The sequence below is a fragment of the Aspergillus thermomutatus genome (assembly GCF_002237265.1).
Source record: "Aspergillus thermomutatus strain HMR AF 39 chromosome Unknown NODE_14, whole genome shotgun sequence".
Taxonomy (NCBI): Eukaryota; Fungi; Ascomycota; class Eurotiomycetes; order Eurotiales; family Aspergillaceae; genus Aspergillus; species Aspergillus thermomutatus.
This window is the reverse complement of record NW_020798062.1, coordinates 41844-60679: the sequence shown is the minus strand read 5'-3', so window position 1 is coordinate 60679 and position 18836 is coordinate 41844. Positions and strand designations below refer to the sequence as shown.

At 50.1% G+C, this 18836-nt stretch overlaps 7 protein-coding genes across 7 annotated transcripts; 4 read left to right on the top strand and 3 right to left on the bottom strand.

Moving 5' to 3' along the window:
* Positions 1–1024: 1024 nt before the first annotated feature.
* Positions 1025–3232, top strand: CDV56_106254 (DEAD/DEAH box helicase; the record flags this gene model as incomplete). The annotated part of the gene is made up of 3 exons (XM_026759873.1): positions 1025–1639; positions 1697–3163; positions 3221–3232. The coding sequence occupies 3 exons, from the start codon at positions 1025–1027 to the stop codon at positions 3230–3232; spliced, it is 2094 nt and encodes a 697-aa protein (XP_026617994.1).
* Positions 3233–4104: 872 nt separating this feature from the next.
* On the bottom strand, positions 4105–5141 carry GSP1 (Ran family GTP-binding nuclear protein; the record flags this gene model as incomplete). The annotated part of the gene is made up of 5 exons (XM_026759747.1): positions 4105–4236; positions 4297–4502; positions 4561–4714; positions 4787–4879; positions 5079–5141. 5 exons carry the CDS (start codon positions 5139–5141, stop codon positions 4105–4107), a joined length of 648 nt encoding a protein of 215 aa, XP_026617993.1.
* A 584-nt stretch (positions 5142–5725) lies between these two features.
* Positions 5726–6668, bottom strand: CDV56_106035 (putative 26S proteasome non-ATPase regulatory subunit Nas2; the record flags this gene model as incomplete). The annotated part of the gene is made up of 5 exons (XM_026759654.1): positions 5726–5763; positions 5807–5909; positions 5960–6315; positions 6369–6441; positions 6504–6668. 5 exons carry the CDS (start codon positions 6666–6668, stop codon positions 5726–5728), a joined length of 735 nt encoding a protein of 244 aa, XP_026617992.1.
* A 631-nt stretch (positions 6669–7299) lies between these two features.
* CDV56_105794 (putative Rho guanyl nucleotide exchange factor) lies at positions 7300–10048 on the top strand (the record flags this gene model as incomplete). Its single annotated transcript, XM_026759413.1, has 6 exons — positions 7300–7854; positions 7921–8232; positions 8287–8346; positions 8542–8760; positions 8825–9050; positions 9123–10048. 6 exons carry the CDS (start codon positions 7300–7302, stop codon positions 10046–10048), a joined length of 2298 nt encoding a protein of 765 aa, XP_026617991.1.
* Positions 10049–10795: 747 nt separating this feature from the next.
* On the top strand, positions 10796–11273 carry CDV56_105708 (SBDS family protein; the record flags this gene model as incomplete). Its single annotated transcript, XM_026759327.1, has 3 exons — positions 10796–10956; positions 11035–11158; positions 11220–11273. 3 exons carry the CDS (start codon positions 10796–10798, stop codon positions 11271–11273), a joined length of 339 nt encoding a protein of 112 aa, XP_026617990.1.
* Positions 11274–11595: 322 nt separating this feature from the next.
* On the bottom strand, positions 11596–13785 carry CDV56_105514 (mismatch-specific DNA-glycosylase; the record flags this gene model as incomplete). Its single annotated transcript, XM_026759133.1, has 3 exons — positions 11596–12732; positions 13352–13668; positions 13728–13785. The coding sequence occupies 3 exons, from the start codon at positions 13783–13785 to the stop codon at positions 11596–11598; spliced, it is 1512 nt and encodes a 503-aa protein (XP_026617989.1).
* A 2981-nt stretch (positions 13786–16766) lies between these two features.
* Positions 16767–18575, top strand: CDV56_105134 (putative NADPH oxidase (NoxA); the record flags this gene model as incomplete). The annotated part of the gene is made up of 4 exons (XM_026758753.1): positions 16767–16861; positions 16916–17170; positions 17222–17631; positions 17686–18575. 4 exons carry the CDS (start codon positions 16767–16769, stop codon positions 18573–18575), a joined length of 1650 nt encoding a protein of 549 aa, XP_026617988.1.
* Between the last annotated feature and the right edge of the window lie 261 nt (positions 18576–18836).

Here is an 18836-nt window from a genome sequence, read left to right as displayed (position 1 = left end):
GCCAAGTGAACGATGAGTCTGAGGAACTGAAGCGACTTTTGGGCTTAGACAGTGACGATACTCTGCGCGCACTCCAGGATGAGCAGAGGAAAGCAGAGCAATGGCTCGAAGAGCGAAAGGAGCAGGAGCGTCGTGACGAAGAGTATGCCCGTATGCTCATGAACGGACTGTATGAACCTCCTCGTCCAGCTTCAGCTCGCAGCACCACCTCTACGAATTATTCAGGGTCGTCCATCCAGTTTCCTTCTGAAGCTCCCCTGGCATATCGCGGCGAAGCGGGACTGTCTTCCATTCCCGAGCATCGTTCCGTCAATGCGCCACTTGTGGATCGTTCGCGCTCATCCCACAGCATTCCGTCAACCACTGAACTGAGACATTCAGAAGCACGGCATCTACCAGTTGTTACCTTGCGCGATAGTGATGATAGCGATATAGCAGAGATTTCACCCCGAGATTTCCACAATGGCCGGCCTGGACCCCAAAGCCATCCGAGACTGTATCCGGGCTATAATACGCGTACAAGCCATTCTCCGAATCGTCCGAGCATGGCAAGATACGTTCCAGGTACTCATCCTTCGATTCCACCGGGACACAGTGCTCCTCAAGGCTCTGTGTACGGGCCCAACGTCTTGCACAATACTATGGCAAGGCTTCAAGCAAGCCGGCAGATGTTAGAGCAGGCGGGAAGATCAGTCTATGAAGGATTTGCATCATACTTTTCACCCTCAGGCTCTTCCGGCTTGCCCAAGGGATTTCCTGGTGATGATTACTATGCTTCGTTGAGTCGCTACACGTAAGCTGCCCTGCGCCTTGAGGTTGCAACTGTATCGTCATGCTAACAATAGTTCCTCGATCTAGTGACTTCTATGAGCCTGGCGTGGACCCCAAGCAAGTTCAAGAAGAAATCAAACAATTGCTCGAAACGATTAGACCAGACACCGAAATTGCCAAGGAAAAGCGGGAAGGCACCCCAGATGCGCTTAGATACACCTTGCTGGAGCATCAGAAGCTTGGGCTGGCCTGGATGAAGACGATGGAAGAGAGCGAAAAGAAAGGCGGTATCCTCGCCGACGATATGGGTTTGGGAAAGACCATACAAGCCATTGCTCTCGTGGTGTCCCGCCCGTCTACGACTCCAGAGCGGAAACCCACATTGATTATTGCTCCCGTTTCTTTAATGCAGCAGTGGAAGCGGGAGATCCAGAAGGCTTTGAAGCCCGGTAGGCATCAACTTTCCGTCTATGTTCTACACGGTGACAAGCGAGCGGTCGGCTACAGAGACCTGAAAGGCTACGATGTGGTCCTCACCACGTTCGGAACCTTGTCCTCGGAACTGAAACGCAGGGAAAAGTATGACGAGCTACAGTCGGCCGGTGCGAATGAGGAGGCTTTATCCAGAACTTTGCTGAAGAACCTGCCATGTCTCGGCCCGACCAGTCTGTGGCACCGAGTCATCATAGACGAAGCTCAGTGCATCAAGAATCGAAACACGAAATCCGCCCAAGCATGTTGCCTTCTCAATTCCACCTATCGATGGTGTATGAGCGGAACTCCCATGATGAACAGTGTCGAAGAACTACAGTCATTGTTGAAATTCCTTCGGATCAGACCTTATTCCAGCATCGAACGTTTCAACAAGGTAAGTGTCGATGATCACGCCGCGTTTGACTAATTGAAGGTTGACCGATTATTCTAGGAATTCACCCGGCCACTCAAGGGTCCACCTGGCGGGCCTCGCGATAAAGCTATGAAACAACTTCAGGTTCTGCTGAAGGCGGTTCTTCTTAGACGGACCAAAACATCGAAGATTGATGGCCAGCCGATCCTGCGGCTTCCAGCCAGGGTGTCAGAGAAGGTGCATGCTGTGTTCAGTGAGGATGAACAGGCGCTCTACGATGCGCTTGAGAGCAAAACTCAGCTTCAGTTCAACAAGTATCTCAAGGCTGGCACCGTTGGGAGGAACTACTCCAACATTCTCGTTCTGCTTCTTCGGCTTCGTCAGGCTTGCTGCCATCCACACTTGATGACTGATTTCAGCGTCGAGGTCAATGCCGGAACTGACGAGATGGACCTTGTTGCCAATGCCAAAGCTTTCGGAAACGACGTTGTGGTCCGGCTCAAAGAGAACGAAAATCTTGAGTGCCCCATCTGCATCGACGCAGTTGACAACCCCATTATCTTCTTCCCATGCGGTCATAGCGCTTGTGCCGAGTGTTTCTCTAGAATGACTGATCCCTCACTTGCCGTGCAGCGTGGTGAAGATGGTGCAGCAGAGATCAAGTGTCCGAACTGCCGCGGTCGTGTCGATCCGAAGAAGGTCACCGACCATCAAACGTTCAAGAAGATTCATTTTGCCGATGCGGATGATGCCGATCAGGTGGGATCCCTTAAGCCTCTTTGTGAGGAAGAAGATGTGAATCACGACGATAGCGACGACGACGACGACGACGATGATGATGATGACAGTTTGTCTCGATTCATCGTTGACGACGAGGATGACGCAGGTTCAATCAGGAAGTCTAAGAAAAAGAAGGGAAAGAAAGCCAAGAAGACCAAGAAGAGCCTTGCGGAACTCAAGAAGGAGGCATCGAAGAATATCAAATCGAAACAAAAGTACCTTCGCCGACTGGAGAAAACCTGGGTCACCAGTGCAAAGATTGAGAAGACTCTCGAAATCCTTCAGGAGATTCAGGACCGAGACGACAGCGAGAAGACCATCGTCTTTAGCCAGTTCACATCGCTGCTTGATCTCCTCGAGGTCCCAGTCGCGCGTCGAGGCTGGGGCTATCGCCGCTACGACGGCAGTATGAGACCTGGTGATCGAAACGCCGCCGTCCTGGAATTCACCGACAACCCAGACTGCAAGATCATGCTGGTTTCCCTGAAAGCCGGCAACTCGGGCCTGAACCTCGTCGCTGCGTCTCAGGTCATCATCTTCGACCCCTTCTGGAACCCCTACATCGAGGAACAGGCCATCGACCGCGCTCATCGAATTGGACAGACGCGGCAGGTTCAGATCCATCGAGTCCTTGTACAAAAGACAGTCGAGGACCGTATCCTTGAACTTCAGGAGAAGAAACGCGAGCTCATTGAGGGTGCTCTAGACGAGAAGGCCTTGAAGAAGGTGGCCCGCCTGGGAACTCAGGAACTAGCCTATTTATTCGTATGCCAGCCCATTCCTCTAATACTTTGTCTAAAGACTAACTGAAATTTTCCACAGGGCGTTCAGTAACGGCTCCTCATCTTTTAATATGCGCGGTATGTCGCTGGCGGCATTCTGCGCGCGGTTCTCAGCTTTACTTCAGATACGATACCCTAGATCGCTGCCTTTCTCCCCATCTTATTTTGTATTTGACTACTTCTCTATTTACATTCCGGACAAGTTCGTATCCATCAATGCAATATCACCAGACTTAGAGCAGCCAGATAGAATGCAATCTTGACCCTTAATCATGGATCTCATGCTATTTCATAAAGTAGCTGCTCACGTATCGACATCGTACACCCCATGATCAATACGCCAAACTGCAGTGTTCAAATTCCTGGACGCTGCACAAAACTGGGTGTTGTTCTTTTGACCCAAGCCAATTAAAAATGACGTCACCCACAGTAGATTGATACCTAAAGTTGGTTCTTTGGAATTCCAGGGAATCAACAAGTTACCAAATGGGGTGATTGTTCACTGTGGATATCATGCATTAGTCTACCTAGGTAGTATGTCTATTGCCCTGCAGTGGCTTACGCTGTAAGGCTATGGGACTAACAGGAGTACCCCCCTCGATGCAAAGAGACAATATGAAAACTTTTTTCGACCATCCGTAGACAGCCCATTTTTGCCAACAGATTTGCTTTTTTGTCGTAAATAGAGTTATCGTTTGAGAAAAAGAAAAAGAAAAGGGAGAAAAATTGTGATAAGCGTCTAAACTACTAGTTGTAAGATTCCAATGCATGACAGTGCCGACCTTCCCTTCAGGCTATTTCCACCGACCGCTATCGTTGTATCGTAACTCGAGGCATGGCGTAACGAATCCCAATGACCGGGAGGAAACCGCAGGCATGGGTGAATGACCGCAATGAGCTCCCGATCCGATCTGTGCGATACGCTTACAGATCCGCATCCTCCTCATCGGGCAGAGGCATGGCAGCGGCTGTCGCCATCTCCTTCTCGTACTCAGCCATGAGCTCAGGGTTGACAGCGACCTCAGGAGGAGCAAGAGCAGGGGCAGCAACGAATTCCTGAGTCGGGTGTGTCAGTTGGAAGTGTAATCGCAAGGTTATATAGGCGCGAAAACTCACCAAGGTGGGGTTGCCGACTAGCTTGCGGGCGAGCCACAGGAAGGGCTTCTCGAAGTTGTAGTTGGACTTGGCGGAGATGTCGTAGTACTGGAGGTTCTTCTTGCGGTGGAAAGTGATGGTCTTGGCCTTCACCTTGCGCTCCTTAACATCGACCTTGTTACCGCAGAGAACGATGGGGATGTTCTCGCAGACACGGACGAGATCGCCTGTTTCGTGATCATCAGTATGGCCATCGCACTCTATGTCGAGCTGACAATGACTTACGGTGCCAGTTGGGGACGTTCTTGTACGTGATACGGGAGGTGACATCGAACATGATGATACCGCACTGGCCGTTGATGTAGTATCCATCTCTCAGACCGCCGAACTTCTCCTGACCGGCTGTGTCCCATACATCGAACTGAATCGTTCCCAGGTTCTATCGCGAAAAGTTAGTCGGCTCGGAGAAGCAAAGTGGAACGATCAGAGCGGGGTTGTTGGCGGGGCATACGGTGGTGAAAGTCAGAGGGTGCACTTCGACACCGAGAGTTGCAATGTACTTCTTTTCGAATTCACCAGTAAGGTGGCGCTTGACGAAGGTGGTCTACACGGTATGAATGTTAGCGATCCCGCAAGGAGCTTCGACATTGGGTGATTTATTTTTTCTCGTTGGCGGCGGGGGCGATGAAGAAATCAGGTCCACACAAGTAGGGCAACGAGCGTCAACCCTTCATAGAATGCAGACAGAGCGGGATGCTGCATCTCATAAGAGAATAAAGCAATATGAGGGCGATTTTACTTACCTTACCAGTACCACCGTCACCGACAAGGACGAGCTTGAAGGTTGGTGTAGTCTGTGCAGCCATGGTGGTGTTTCTGTGACGTTTGAAAATGGGAAAAAAAAAGTCAAGTCGCGAAAGAAATCACGCTGTATTTATATGATGGAAGTCGTCAAAAAATGCGACAGTTGATGGAGAGAAGTGTGTTCAACAGAACGGCTGAAGCCAGGGAGAAACAGAGCGAAAGGCTATTCTGGTGATGGAATTTTTGCCCCGAGTCGGTCACAACAGGCTGAAGTCACGTGTTGTTGCCTGAGGACGACAGTGCCCCGCGGGATAGCGGTCCAAGAACGCCTGAGGGCACGTGCAGCCTGGAGCTCTACAAAATACACTCTTTACAGTGTACGATTTTCACAATTATCTCTCTTGATTTGTCCATGTTCTGCATCTTTTACAGATTAGGTACGAAGGTAGCTAGGAGTTCCATGCATTGATTATTAATACATTCTTTCTCGGACTTCAGGTCTCCATTTGCAGCCTAAACAAACAATAACGCCAATTTATACTTGATCCTACCATCGACTTGATCATAAAAGCCATATCACATTTCTCATCAGAGTACAAGAAGAGGAGCATGACACGAGCAGACGTCATGAGGAGTGCATCTCCTTCTACAGCGCCATTGAGTTAAGAGTGTCAATCCGGCCCACTGTTTTCCTGTCACAGTGGAACAAGATGACAACCTAACAAACCACGACCTCCCCAGTCACGGCGTGGTATGAGTTCTAAGCTCAGCTCAGTAGTGTTATTGGACCCGGGTCCCTCCTTTCGTACAATCTTGACGACGATCATGCGCTGAGTAAAGTCAGTCAGGTGTAGCTTGAGCAGGCGATGCGACGACTTACTCCTTCGTTCTGTTGCACTGTTTCTGCTACCTTAGATAGACGTTCGTGATTGATCCAGTTCACATTTCCAAAGCTTCGTATGGTATCTCCGGCCTCCAACCCAGCCTGATCCGCGGGACTACCAGGCACCACGCTGTTCACCTTGGCAAAAGGCGTCCCAATCATCTCGGCATCTGATAAACTGTTCTCACCCAAGTTGCTTCGTTGAACTGCAGTTCCGTTCGTACCGCCAGCGGGAACAGCGGCTTGCGCACGTTGAAGACTGGCGAAATGCTCATGGAGACCCTTTTCGAGATGCTTCATTACTTCTTTGTGGTCGGTTCGCAGGTAGATTATTCGTGCTCGCGTCGTGCGGACTATGCTTCAGATTTAGTTTCCGTACCGCATATGGAAATTCGATGAACCTTACTCTGTGCAACGTCGATATCGTCTCGTGGAAAGCCATCAAAGGTCGTGAGGGACGTATTCATATTTACGCCATGCTGGAAACACACATCGTCAGTCCTAGCATCCAGAGACGTCTAAGTAGATCGGATTGACTCACAGACGTGAGCACGGCGCTGAGGGCCGAGAGTTCTGCTTCGATGCGTTCCTTTTCTTGCATCAAGTCCACCATGGACAGCTTGGACAAGTCGCGGGGAACCCCTCCGGACGTAGGTCCAGAGGGTACAGTGGGGGCGTGAATGTTATCGTTCATGGGTATTCCCATCCCTTGATGACAAGGTATAGTTAGACCATCGTCGTGTTGTCTGGTAAGTTGGTGGTTGTGTCGAAGAGAGCTAATGGATGGACGGACAGTAGCGGGTCCACCTTCGCGATAGTCGATAGCCCACGGGATCGGAAAGGCTCCTTTGCTGTTCTTGGCACATCAAGCTTCCATCTTCTAGGTACTGTCTAACTATCTACACTGGAGAGTATAGGTATATTCATTCTGTCAAAAAATGAAATCGACTCTTCAAATACTGCTTTCTTTGTATTCTTTTCGCGCATTTAACCAACCAAGAAGGATGCTATGAATCTGTTGTTGCAGCGTTTTCCTGCTATGGAGAACATGATAAATTCGAGAAGCCCAAGGCAAACAGGAGGTGGATGGACAGTATACCATTACAGATGGCCGATTTTCAGCCCTGCAGATCCTACAGCGGGTGTCCAGAGTCATGGTTTTGTTTGTCATTGCTTCCTCTGCGCGGGTCGCAACTTCCCTATAGCTGGGGACTCTGCTGCGCCTACTGGTTTTTGCACGCCTGCAATATGGTCTTCAAAACCAACTTCTCGTACTTGCTATTCAGACAATTCTCAGTCCAGTTCTTCTAGAATTAGTATCGCATGCACACACAAACATGGAAGAGTCCAAGGAGGATACCCTATCCGAAACACCGCTCCTTCTCGTGGAATCTCCGAACTCAGACGTACAAGCAGCGGATGCGAGTGATTCACTTCATGACTCAGGAGGGAGAACAACTGATTCAGGATCATTCAGAAGATGGTTTGGAGAATTCTGGCTGAAGAGGAGTCTTCCACCTCCAGCCCAGAAACACGTTGACGGTTGGCCCGAAATCTTCTTGACCAAGTGCTCCAACGACGATTTGTCACCTCACTGTGGCCTTCAAGATCAGCAATGGGAGCAATTATCGGCCCACTCGTCTCATCTGGGGATCACCAAAACAGCGAGCTTCACTGACCAAAGCATTGGGAGATCAAGGGCTGCAACACAGAGTACCTTCAGCCCGAGCATACATTCGGGCGGTCGTGGTTCAATCGAGAGTTTGAGGCCTACTCTCAGCCATTCGATGTCCCATGCAGTGCTACTTCACTCTCTTGAGAGGCGTCAAATACTTCGGGAGATTATCACTACTGAAACCGACTACGTGTTCGGGTTGAAGGCCCTTGTTGATGTATGCCCGAGAAACAGCATTTCGTGCAATTAACGCTGAAACTGACTTTTCTCATCAATCGACCAGGTGCTTCTCATTTGTTCCGTCAGACCCCGGATATACCGCAACGTCCAACAGATTCGACAACTACACCAGAACTTCCTGGCAAGGGCTCGTGCCGTGAGCCCCAAGTCCGTTTCGGCTGCATCCGATGTCGATAAGCTGTTCCCTCAGGGTGTTTCTAAAGGCTTGAGGGCGATTGACTTGAAACGCCTTAATAACCTTCAAAACAGATCTTTGAGGAGACAGAGCCTGAAGACATCAATCATTGCCCACCTCAACTCACTTGCTGCGCAAGGTCCGGAAGCCTCTGACATCGCGCATGAGATTGCGGAATTGGTACGTGTTTCAGCCATCCTGACGCTTCGTTACGCTCACTCTTCTTGTCGGCAGTCAATGTCCTTCAAGCTCTATGAAGACTTCTGTAGCAATTTTGAATTACTCTTGCAAGATGTGAGCCTTCTGCGCGGGTCAATACCGAATTGGGAAACCTTTGAAGGAGGAATAGAATCTCTTTCAAAATCTGTGACATCCATAGAGAACACGCTCTTGACAGATAATAGGTCAATGTCTTTGAGTGATCTCGTTGTCAAGGTTTTTCAGCCCCAGCTTCCAGACCCGCGGTCTCAGTGCTAACCAGAGCCCCAGCCAGTTCAGCGCCTTTGTAAGTATGAGCTGTTCTTGAAGGAACTACTAAAGTGCACGCCAATCCAAGATGACCCGTTATCGCATGACAAGATAAAGGAAGTGCTCGATGGCCTTCGCCCAACAATCGAGCGAGTCAATCAAGCCAATGAAACTCTCAAGCAAAGAGAACTCATTTCAAAGACCCTCTTGCTGAGAGAAAAGCTGGAATTGCCAGAGCCGGTGAGCCAAATAATCACCTCCCTCAATCGCAGAGATTACTGACAAGTAGGGATCTTGAACGCAGGACATTGTTCATGATATTTACCAACAACTGGGACCCATCAAATTATGTGGCGTTCTTCATGCGACCTACCAGTTACCGGCAGATATTGTCGGTGAATATATGGTCTGCGCTCTATTTGAGAGCTATCTTGTTCTGGCTGCCTCAAGAGACGGCTGTTCAAGGCTCCGGGCTGTGGCGTGCTTATACATCCGTGATCTAAAGATCGACACCTTGAGAAACGGCAGAGGTAAGCGGCATACATCCAAGACACTTTTTAACCTTTTCCCCCGCCCGTGGCTCACACTTAAGCTCGATATAGGGCTATGCTGCTACGGATGCTTATTCTCGTGGAAGCTGATATTTGAACATCGAAATCATCAGTACGAGCTGGTCTTGAGCGCATCATCGGCGATTGAAGAGAGGCAATGGAAAGCCGAGATACTCAGGTCGGCTGCGGCATTGACCGAACTTTCGACAGCAGGACAGTCGGAATCAAGTCTATATTCCTTTGAGGTGCTAGGACTGCTCCCACTCGAATGCTCGACCGGTTTAACACCTCTCTTGTCCCGAAAATCTTCCATCCACTCATTGGCCACTTCTGTGGGTAATGTAAATTTGCAGCACATTGTGATCAGAAAAACGCACAAGCCTGGAGAGGCATCGCCTGAGGCGGATGGAGAAATCGAACGCCCAAAGATCCCCCCCTGGGCCTCAGCGCTGGTCCTGACAACCAGAAGACAAGATAGGGTTGATCTGGAACGATTCATTTTCAACATATATACAAAGAGCTCACTGCCTTATCCTGGAATGCCTCCGGCCAAAGGCAAGGACCTGCTCAGGCCTAGTAAGCTCATGATAGCTATCCGGGAAGGAGTGTCAAGACGTTCTAGCTCCGGAGCTCTTCCAACTGCCAGGCGTCCTGCCGTAGTACTTACTCCTGCAAAAAGCAGCAAAAATGAGCAAATCGGCCGGGTTGAGAAGGGTCGAAGTGACGAATCGCCTATCGAGGACAAGAAGAAGACTGCCTCGCCTATGAGTCGCATGGGAACAGTTCGACGAGCTCTAACTGTGAAGTTTCAGGCCAGACACAAGTCTGCTTCTCATGACGATCTGTCTTGGCAGTGTAAGGGACAATCAGACCATTCCTTTTCCAAGGTGTCAGTACGAGGCATCTTCAACTCCGTATCTCAGAGGAGCTCAAAGAGAAGTTTGCGTTTGGCTTTGAGTATGGATGGTGGAGCATAATGATGCAATGCACATTGAAAGTATGAGAGACGCGCCAGGGACCGATGACAATGGATGATTGTCAGGGATGCAGAAATGGTATACTATGGTTATTATTACCACATTTCATTCTCGTTGTTTCGATAGGCAGTGGGGTTAGTGTGGGTAGAGAACTGGGGATAGGCATGGCTGGTATGCGGCACGCTTGGCGAGACGTAATGATATAGTATAGGAGACTACGGATTAGCCTAAGCTCAAAGTCGAATAACGGTAACAAGTGAGTGAATTACATGATGAAAGATCTCCCCACTAGGCATTCCTGTAGCAGTCAATCGGTGGGCAAAGCGGACCCGTCAACAGTCGAATAGAGGATGAAGTTGTAACTGGGAGAGAACCCGATGACGTCGGAGGGGTTGATGGCTGGCAGGTTCCTCAACAGACGACTTATATAAAGAGGATTCGGTCTGCAGCAGCAGTAATCAATAACTGACTTTAGCTAAAACAAAATCCAATTCATCTTTGACAAACATCATTTATATCCTTTTCCCCCCTTAGCTACGACGCTTCGTTCTTATACTCCGACTCCGACTGTGAGCTCCCTCTCCGCATAACACCTTAGTGACGTCATCGACCATCACCTCACGCGATCACTTCATACAACCTCTCGAACTTCCCAGAAGCGTGACTAGTCTTTTAACAAGCAATCTCCTTCGTATCGACACTTCATACCTCAAATCATAACCTTAATATCACAAGAAACATAGCAAAATGCGTGCCAACGACCCCACCTCCAAAGTCTTCTACAAGGGCGCCTCGGACGACTTCATCGTCTTCGTCGACGACCCAGCCGTCCTCAAGAACTGGAAGAACGACCGCTCAATCCCCTTATCCGATGTGGTAAACGGGTTCAAGATCTTTGTTACTCACAAGTATGTCCAATTGATTTGGTTCCACCCATGGGGTGCAGGTGTACTCCGTATGCTAACCACATGATGTACTTACTGCAGACACGGAGCCCAGGGTGTGCTTGACGGCGCCAGCAATGCCAGTCTGGACAATGAGTTTGGGACTCACAATGTCGATGATTGCATTGTGAAGATTTTGGAAATGGGTTCTTTCCAGACTTATACTGTAAGTTTTTCCCTTTCCCTTTGGGAGAAAGAGGGGGGGTGGAGGCTGATTGATGGATTAGCAAAGCGAGCATCAGGCCGATACGAACCTTGCCAATGGACCTGCTTTCCGGTAGATTGGGATGGGTTTGAGTCATGGGTTTGACTTGACCGCTGCGCTATGCTGCACTACATTCTATGAGCGATGATGATTTGGGTTTTCTTGCTTGGTAGCGGGGATGAGATGGGCTTTTTTACCCGGTGGGAATGGATGCCTGAGGGGTATGTACCTTATGTTAGGGCTATTACCTTATTTCAATGAATACGGATAGCGGGCTGAGCTTGCTGTCCTGATATCGATGCATGAGTTCGGGTTAATTGGGTTGAGATTATCGTAGATCATTATTGTGTGTCTATATACCTTACCCCATGGGCAGTAGCTAAGTCTATGTATACAAGTCATTGGCTAGGCGGCTTGTCTGCAAGAGCCTCACGGCGCTTGACAACCCAGCTCCCCAATTCATTCCACACGGCCTGTTTCTCTGCGATACTCATCCCAGCAGCCAGACCGCTCGTCGTCGTAGCGACAAACACCCGCGCCCCCGCCCATCCACCAGGGCCATCGCATCGCCCCATATTCTCCGCCTCATCCTGCCAACCATACCGGAACTCCTCCTTGCGGATCGCCCTCCCCTTCCGCACCCGCCACACAGCCTCCCAGATACTCTTGCCCACGAGACAGACCGCCTCGGGCCGCTGCTTCGCGACCTTCGCCTCAAGCACGGGGACACCGGCGTTCATCTCGGCCTTGCTGAGCATGCTCGCGTCCCGCGTCGGACGCTCGACGATATTCGTGTTCCCGATGTTGTAGAGTTCCGGCAGGCGGTAGGTGTCTGAGGGCGGGTGGCGGATGGGGGTGATGCCGGACCAGTGCAGGAGTTTCCAGAAGAGGTTGGAGGGGTGTGCGTAGGCGAAGCCCGTGGTGCCGGTCATGATGCCTGGGTTTACGCCTACCAGCAGTAAGGTGAGATTCGGCGGGATGGTGTCGCGGAGGAGGCAGATGGAGGATGTAGCTGGGGTGGAGGGTTGGCGGCGAAGGGACCGAGGGCGGGAGGTCTCTTCGGGTGTCGTGGAGGGTGTGAGGGGGGAGTCGGGTCTTGATGGAGGTAGCGAGGCAGCCGAGGTGGTGGTGGAAGAAGCGGAGCGGGAACGGGTGATGTGCGGTGTAAGGCTGGTGGTTACGGTTGAGGATTGGCTTGAACGTAGGGTTCGTGGTCGTTTGAAGGACGGTTGAAGAGTCGGGTCATTGCTGGATGGATCACTGGGTGGTTCTGATTCTGATTGAGACTCGGATTTGCGCTTGACTGTTGCTGTTAGGAGATTCGGTGCTGAGGCCATCTCTGCCGACGAGTCCTTTGTCGGTGCGACGTTCTTGGATGTATGAAAGTATTGGTTCAGTCTCCCGTTGAAAGTGGTCTTCTTGTTCACGGGGACATCGTGTTCGTCGTGGATGCCAGCTTCATCTTGATATGCTTGAGAAATGTCCTCAGAAACAGGAGCAGGTGGCGCCATGCCTGCTGTTGACGAAGAACCTTGCTGGAGCGGATTAGTGGTGACGGAGTCAGTTTTTCTCATAGGGGTGTCAGGAGACGGTCAGAAAGGAGCTCATGGACAGTTCAATCGTGACTTGTGAAGTTTTCATCTGGTTATTCTCTGTCATATCTACCCTGGGAAATCTTGTACTGGGACCCAATCATAACGGTCTTGCCACTCAGGTACCTTTGCTGGCGGTCATGTGACAATCACCGAGCTCTGGCATTAAGCTGGCGAGACACAGATTTCTTGACCAGTAACTATGATTATAGGTTCAGGTAAATGTTATATATACATGAGCAAGAAGCCCGCTGGCCCCTCGCGGCTTCGACTTCTAGACCAGCCCGCTGCACCGGCAGCATATGTCACAGTCCCATAATTGCTCCAGATCCCCTGGCGACGGAGCATTAATTCTCCAGGATTCAACGCCTTTTCCGTTCCCCTGGTCATGATTCGTTACGTCGTATATTCACTTCGTGATACGTAGAGCCCTTCGGTAGCGAGCATTTCGAACTGTTATACTTTGAGCAAGTGTCGTTTCGGCAAAGTCCACGGCTCCGGACATACAACCTGTAATTCGTCAGATAATGTGCGGGAAAGAGTCGTATACAAAGAGCCTCACCTCGCCTTCGGTGTACGCCCAGAAGTAGACTGCAATCCCGATCAGATAGTAGATGGCAGGATCCGTCCCCTGGTAGAGAAGAGCAGCGAGGAGAGCGCTCAGAGGGTACATGATGAGTCGCACTTCGATGCTGCGGTGTGGTAGGGTCCCAGCGAGCAGGTTCAACGGCCATTCCCATGCGATGCCGAGCAAGCCCATTATGAGGTTGAGGATTTGGAGTATCGGGGTGGGTTTTACAGCGCCATTCAGGTTTTTTGTGGTGAAGTCCCAGAATATCTTGGGCCAGATGAAGCCCTCCACGGCGCTGCCTATTTGGTCTATGTGGACAATGTGTCAGCTGGTCCTGCTGTAGTTTGAAGATTGAGGAATCACATACAAGCTGCAGCGGTGAGGATGATCAAGCGGGCCCAGTGGTTTTTGATCAGTCTTCCCATTGCGACGAGGGTATCTAGATTATCGATTATCGAGCGCTTAGAGAGTGTTATGTTTGACAAGCAGGCTTTCGTCCAGCGAAAGAGCTTCCATGCAGAGATTGAGGCCTCAGTATGGTTCAGCGTTGTCGTCGACCGAAATCAGACGTCCGCTCTGGCAGTTGATCTCGTACATGGGATGATCGGTGACAGTGACATGGCAGTTGAACAATGGTGTGATTTCTCTTATCCTCCCATGAGTCGAGTCGAATGTAAAATTTAAGGTTTGTATCACGGATATCGCATCAACCGAGACGATCAATGCGTCAAAAATCAGGCGCAAAAGCTGGGTACCATGTTTCTGAGCTTGCGAAGAAAAGTGATGATAGCGTGATGGCAGGATAAGTGGGAGGGGAAGCGATTAGTTACATAGGCAGCTCACAGTGCCAAATCAGCAGAGCGAGGGACACCACATGATCGCTAACGAGGATATTCTCCGTGCAGTAGTGCAGAACCATAAAATAAAATATTTAGCACTGCTGTGAATTCTTCGTCCTGGTATCGTCGGAGCAACTGTGACACGCGGGGTGTTTGATCAATCGCCTTGAAGCTGAGCACCAATTGAAGCCGGAAGACCGCTCGAGGCAGTCGAGGCCGCTCTTGGCTTCTTCATGCACAGAGTGAGTAAAGCATGAACGATTGGGCGAGAGCACGGATACTAGTTAATAAACTAAACAAAGTCGGGCTGGCAATCCTGGAGATATTGGAGCTGGTAGGTTGGCAGTCCCTAGTCGGGTGCTATGAGCATTGCAGGATGAGTGAGAAAGAGAACGAATGGGAGAGGACGAAGAGCGTGACAGAATGCAGGAGATTTGCGGGAACACGCTTTAGCGGCCGACGCATCTGTGTGATAACACTTGCCAGAAGACAGAGTAGAGCAGTTGTCACCGTGCGAATATCGGACTTCAATTACTGGAAGAAGGAAAATACCTAGTAATGAATTAATTGTAGTACGGCATATCAAAGACTCGACCAAGATCCAAATGTCTCTTTACTCCCATGAAATGCTTCTTTCGATGAGTCGCCACTTCTACAGTAAATACAGTATAGTAGTTCTGACCCTGAGAGTGATGAGGAGGATCTAAGAAATTGATATGCTAATGAATCATGCTATTATTTATGAGACAGTCGAGGAACGTTCGAGATTGTCCATTATTCAAGCTTATACTTCGGAAAAGGCTCAAAGAACAGAATTCGTCTCACCGTCTTTTCAGTTCTTCGTTCTGTAGGTGATTCTACCCCTCGTTTTGAATTCCTTTTCAATGTACAATTCTTCAGGCTCTCGAGAAGCAAATTCGGGGATATTGTCAACTTTGGATTAGTGGCGAATAGCTATGAATAGACATATTCAAATACCTGACACCAAAAAGCCCAATGACTATATTTGGCATCAATTTAAAAAGAACATGAACATGAAGGCACCAAGACAATCGACTTATCTGGGGGAGGCGTTCTGATTGAGATGCAGGAGACCGTCTTCTGATTGGCTGGAGCAAATGTGATGAGATGAGCGCCTGCAGAATGGCTCTGATTGGACAGTCAGTTGTTCCCAGCACTGATGGATTGGGGACAGGATCCACGATATCCCTCTCAGTACTCCGTACTCAGTACTCAGTACCTAGATAGAGACTATCCAGGTGCCTTTATTCATGGCCCTGGCCCACAAGAGTTAAAAATAAATAAACGCCAGCTTTTGACCATAGGTACTAGCTAGGATGGTTCATGATTGATCCCGGTACCACATGGTTCGCTTATGGAGCTCCCAGGATATGAGAACGCCAGTGGAACTTTGGAGAAGCAGGAGAAAGATAGCGAGAAGACGAGGAGAAAAGGTACATCTTGGCAATTCTCCGTAAGGGTTGGCAAGTCCGAACGAGGACCGGTGATAGGCATGGCGTCTGTCAGAGTCAGACGATGTCGGCGTGCTATTGACCTGGAAGGGATCATATCCGAACAGACACAGGTCAAGAGTTTCTCCGTCGAGTCGGTCACATATCGTATGATGGCAACTGGCAAGAGATGATCCAAATCAATATGTACTCCGTAGAGGAGTATGGACGGATGGGATTTGTGATGTTACTGGTCCAGCCACGGAAGGATTGGAAGAGAGGCACCATTTAAAAAAGTAAACGCCAAGTGTACGGGCATGGACATTTGTTTGGATAACTATTGACTCGTGCTAAGAACTCAAAATACAACACTGTCCAGTAAATGATTAAATATAGCATAATTAGATAGATCATGACAGACTAAGGCATTAAATTATTCCCTGTGCTGGTGGCTTCTTTGACCCCTTCCCCCTCTCTCATCTTCCCTGCAGCCAAAACCACAACGCTGGGAAACCAAACAAGCGACCTAAGCGGACTTCCTGCAAAAAAAAAAAGTCTTCTCAACGTCACTCTATCCTGTCTATCTAGTGCGATCTGTCTATCCAACGACTCTAGATGCCGTTCTATATTCTTTGTCTTGAGCTCATTTAGACTTTCTTGATCATGATTCTGTTCGCCTCGACTTCTCTCCTCGACTGTCACTCGCCCTGTAGCGTTGGCCGTTAATCTGCCCAGCATCGCTACCTACACTTACGCGCCGCATTGCACTCTTCTCTTGGCCAATATCATCGTGAAAGGTCCTATATGGAGGCTCATAGCTCTTGTAGATCTGACATTGACAAGAAATATCGATACATGACTTTGTCTCGATTATCTCCCCTGAAGAGACTGCGTTCGACAGCCACAAGTCCAACATCCATCGCAAAGTCCCAAACCGGCTGCTGATCCCTGGATTCATGATTTCCATCCTTATTTGAAAGAATATAGAGTGGTTGACTTTTATAATATTGTTATTAATCCAACCGAGGACCCTCCAGGGGTAATCCATCATCGCGGGTCGATGGTCCCCAATTGTCTATCCGGATATCTGCATCCTCCAGACTCAGCCCCATCAACATGAGGCATCCACTGTCCTCACAATTTACAGGTTCTAAGATTCTATTTTACTTTCTTTTCTGGGGTTTACATATTGGCATCTTCGCCGCAGGATGGTACGTCCAGATGTAGCTTGAGGGACTGGATGACACTGATTGATATGCATTCAGGTATATACAAGCATCAAACCCCAGGCTGGAGGCCCTCAATGTATTGAAGTGGTCGGTGTGGTTCTCCAGAGCTGCGGGTCTGGTATTGACCGTCGATGGGACTCTTATCCTGCTGCCTATGTGCCGGAACCTCATTACTCTCATCAGACCCCGGATTCGATGGCTGCCCCTTGACGAATCTATATGGTTTCATCGTCAGGTGGCGTATGCGCTGCTCATCTTCACTACTATACACGTTGCTTCCCATTATGTCAAGTAAGTCGGACACGGTTGAATGCCATCCCGGAGACTGCTAATCAACGAAAGTTTCTACAATATCGAGAAGGACAAAATCCGCCCCGTAACTGCTATCCAGATTCACTATACCGAAGCAGGTGGAATCACCGGCCATGTCATGCTTCTGTGCATGATGCTTATGTATACCACTTCCCACCATCGCATCCGACAGCAGTCCTTTGAGACTTTCTGGTACACGCACCACCTGTTCGTTCCTTTTCTGCTGGCCCTCTACACGCATGCAACTGGTTGCTTCGTGCGAGACACTGCGCATCCGACCTCTCCCTTTGCGGGGAAGAAGTTTTGGAACCATTGCCTTGGTTACGAGGGTTGGAGATGGGAACTGGTAGGCGGCGGTCTCTACCTCATGGAGAGGCTTTACCGCGAGATTCGGTCCAGACGCGCCACCGTCATCACGAAGGTGATCCGTCATCCATATGGTAAGCGACACCTCGCCATGTTACTGTGTTTGTCGTTATCTTACAACTCGTCAGATGCAATGGAAATCCAGTTTCGCAAGGACAGCATGAAATACAAAGCCGGACAATGGCTCTTCATCCAAGTTCCCGAGGTTTCCAACACTCAGTGGCACCCCTTCACCATCACATCCTGTCCCTTCGATCCGTATATCAGTATCCACGTCCGCCAAGTAGGCGACTTCACCAGAGCGCTCGGTGACGCTCTCGGATGCGGTCCCGCACAGGCCAGAGATATGGAAGGCTTAGACCCGCTGGGAATGTACGAAGTCGCCCTCCAAAACGGCCAGAAAATGCCCAAGCTCCTCATCGACGGGCCCTATGGCGCCCCCGCGGAGGACGTCTTCGAGAACGAAATCGCCGTCCTCATCGGCACCGGCATCGGCGTTACCCCCTGGGCCTCCATCCTCAAGAACATCTGGCACCTCCGCTCAGGCCCGAACCCGCCCCGCCGTCTCCGCCGGGTCGAGTTCATCTGGGTCTGCAAGGACACCTCCTCCTTCGAATGGTTCCAGGCCCTCCTGTCCTCGCTCGAGTCCCAGTCCGCCAGCGCCGCCGCCAGCCAGGGCAGCGCCGAGTTCCTGCGCATCCACACCTACCTCACGCAGCGGCTCGACGACGACACCGCCGCCAACATCTACCTCAACTCCGTCGGCCAGGAGGTCGACCCGCTCACCGAGCTCCGGAGTCGCACGAACTTTGGCCGGCCCGACTTCAATCGGCTCTTCACGGCGATGCGTGATGGGCTGCATGACCAGTCGTACATGTCTGGCTTTTATGGGGCCATGACGACGGAGATCGGAGTGTACTTTTGCGGCCCGAATGCGGCAGCCCGGCAGATCCGTGAAGCGGCCAAGACGGCGTCCACCAGGGACATCAGGTTCAAGTTCTGGAAGGAACATTTTTAGTCGTCTAGAAGTCGACTTGCTGCGCTGAATACAAAACCATCAGCTGCAAGAGGGGGAAATATCAAAACAGTATCACGAATGAGTTTAACGTGTCATGAGTCATGACTTTCTTTATTTGGTTTTGGTCGGATCATACAAGGTATTTGGGCCTGCGTGTATTATAGTACAGAATCTAGCCGTATATCCATCGTTAATTGGTTGCTTCGGATACACCATTGCTACCTACCCCATGAACATGACTGTTCTTCAGTGATAGGAAGC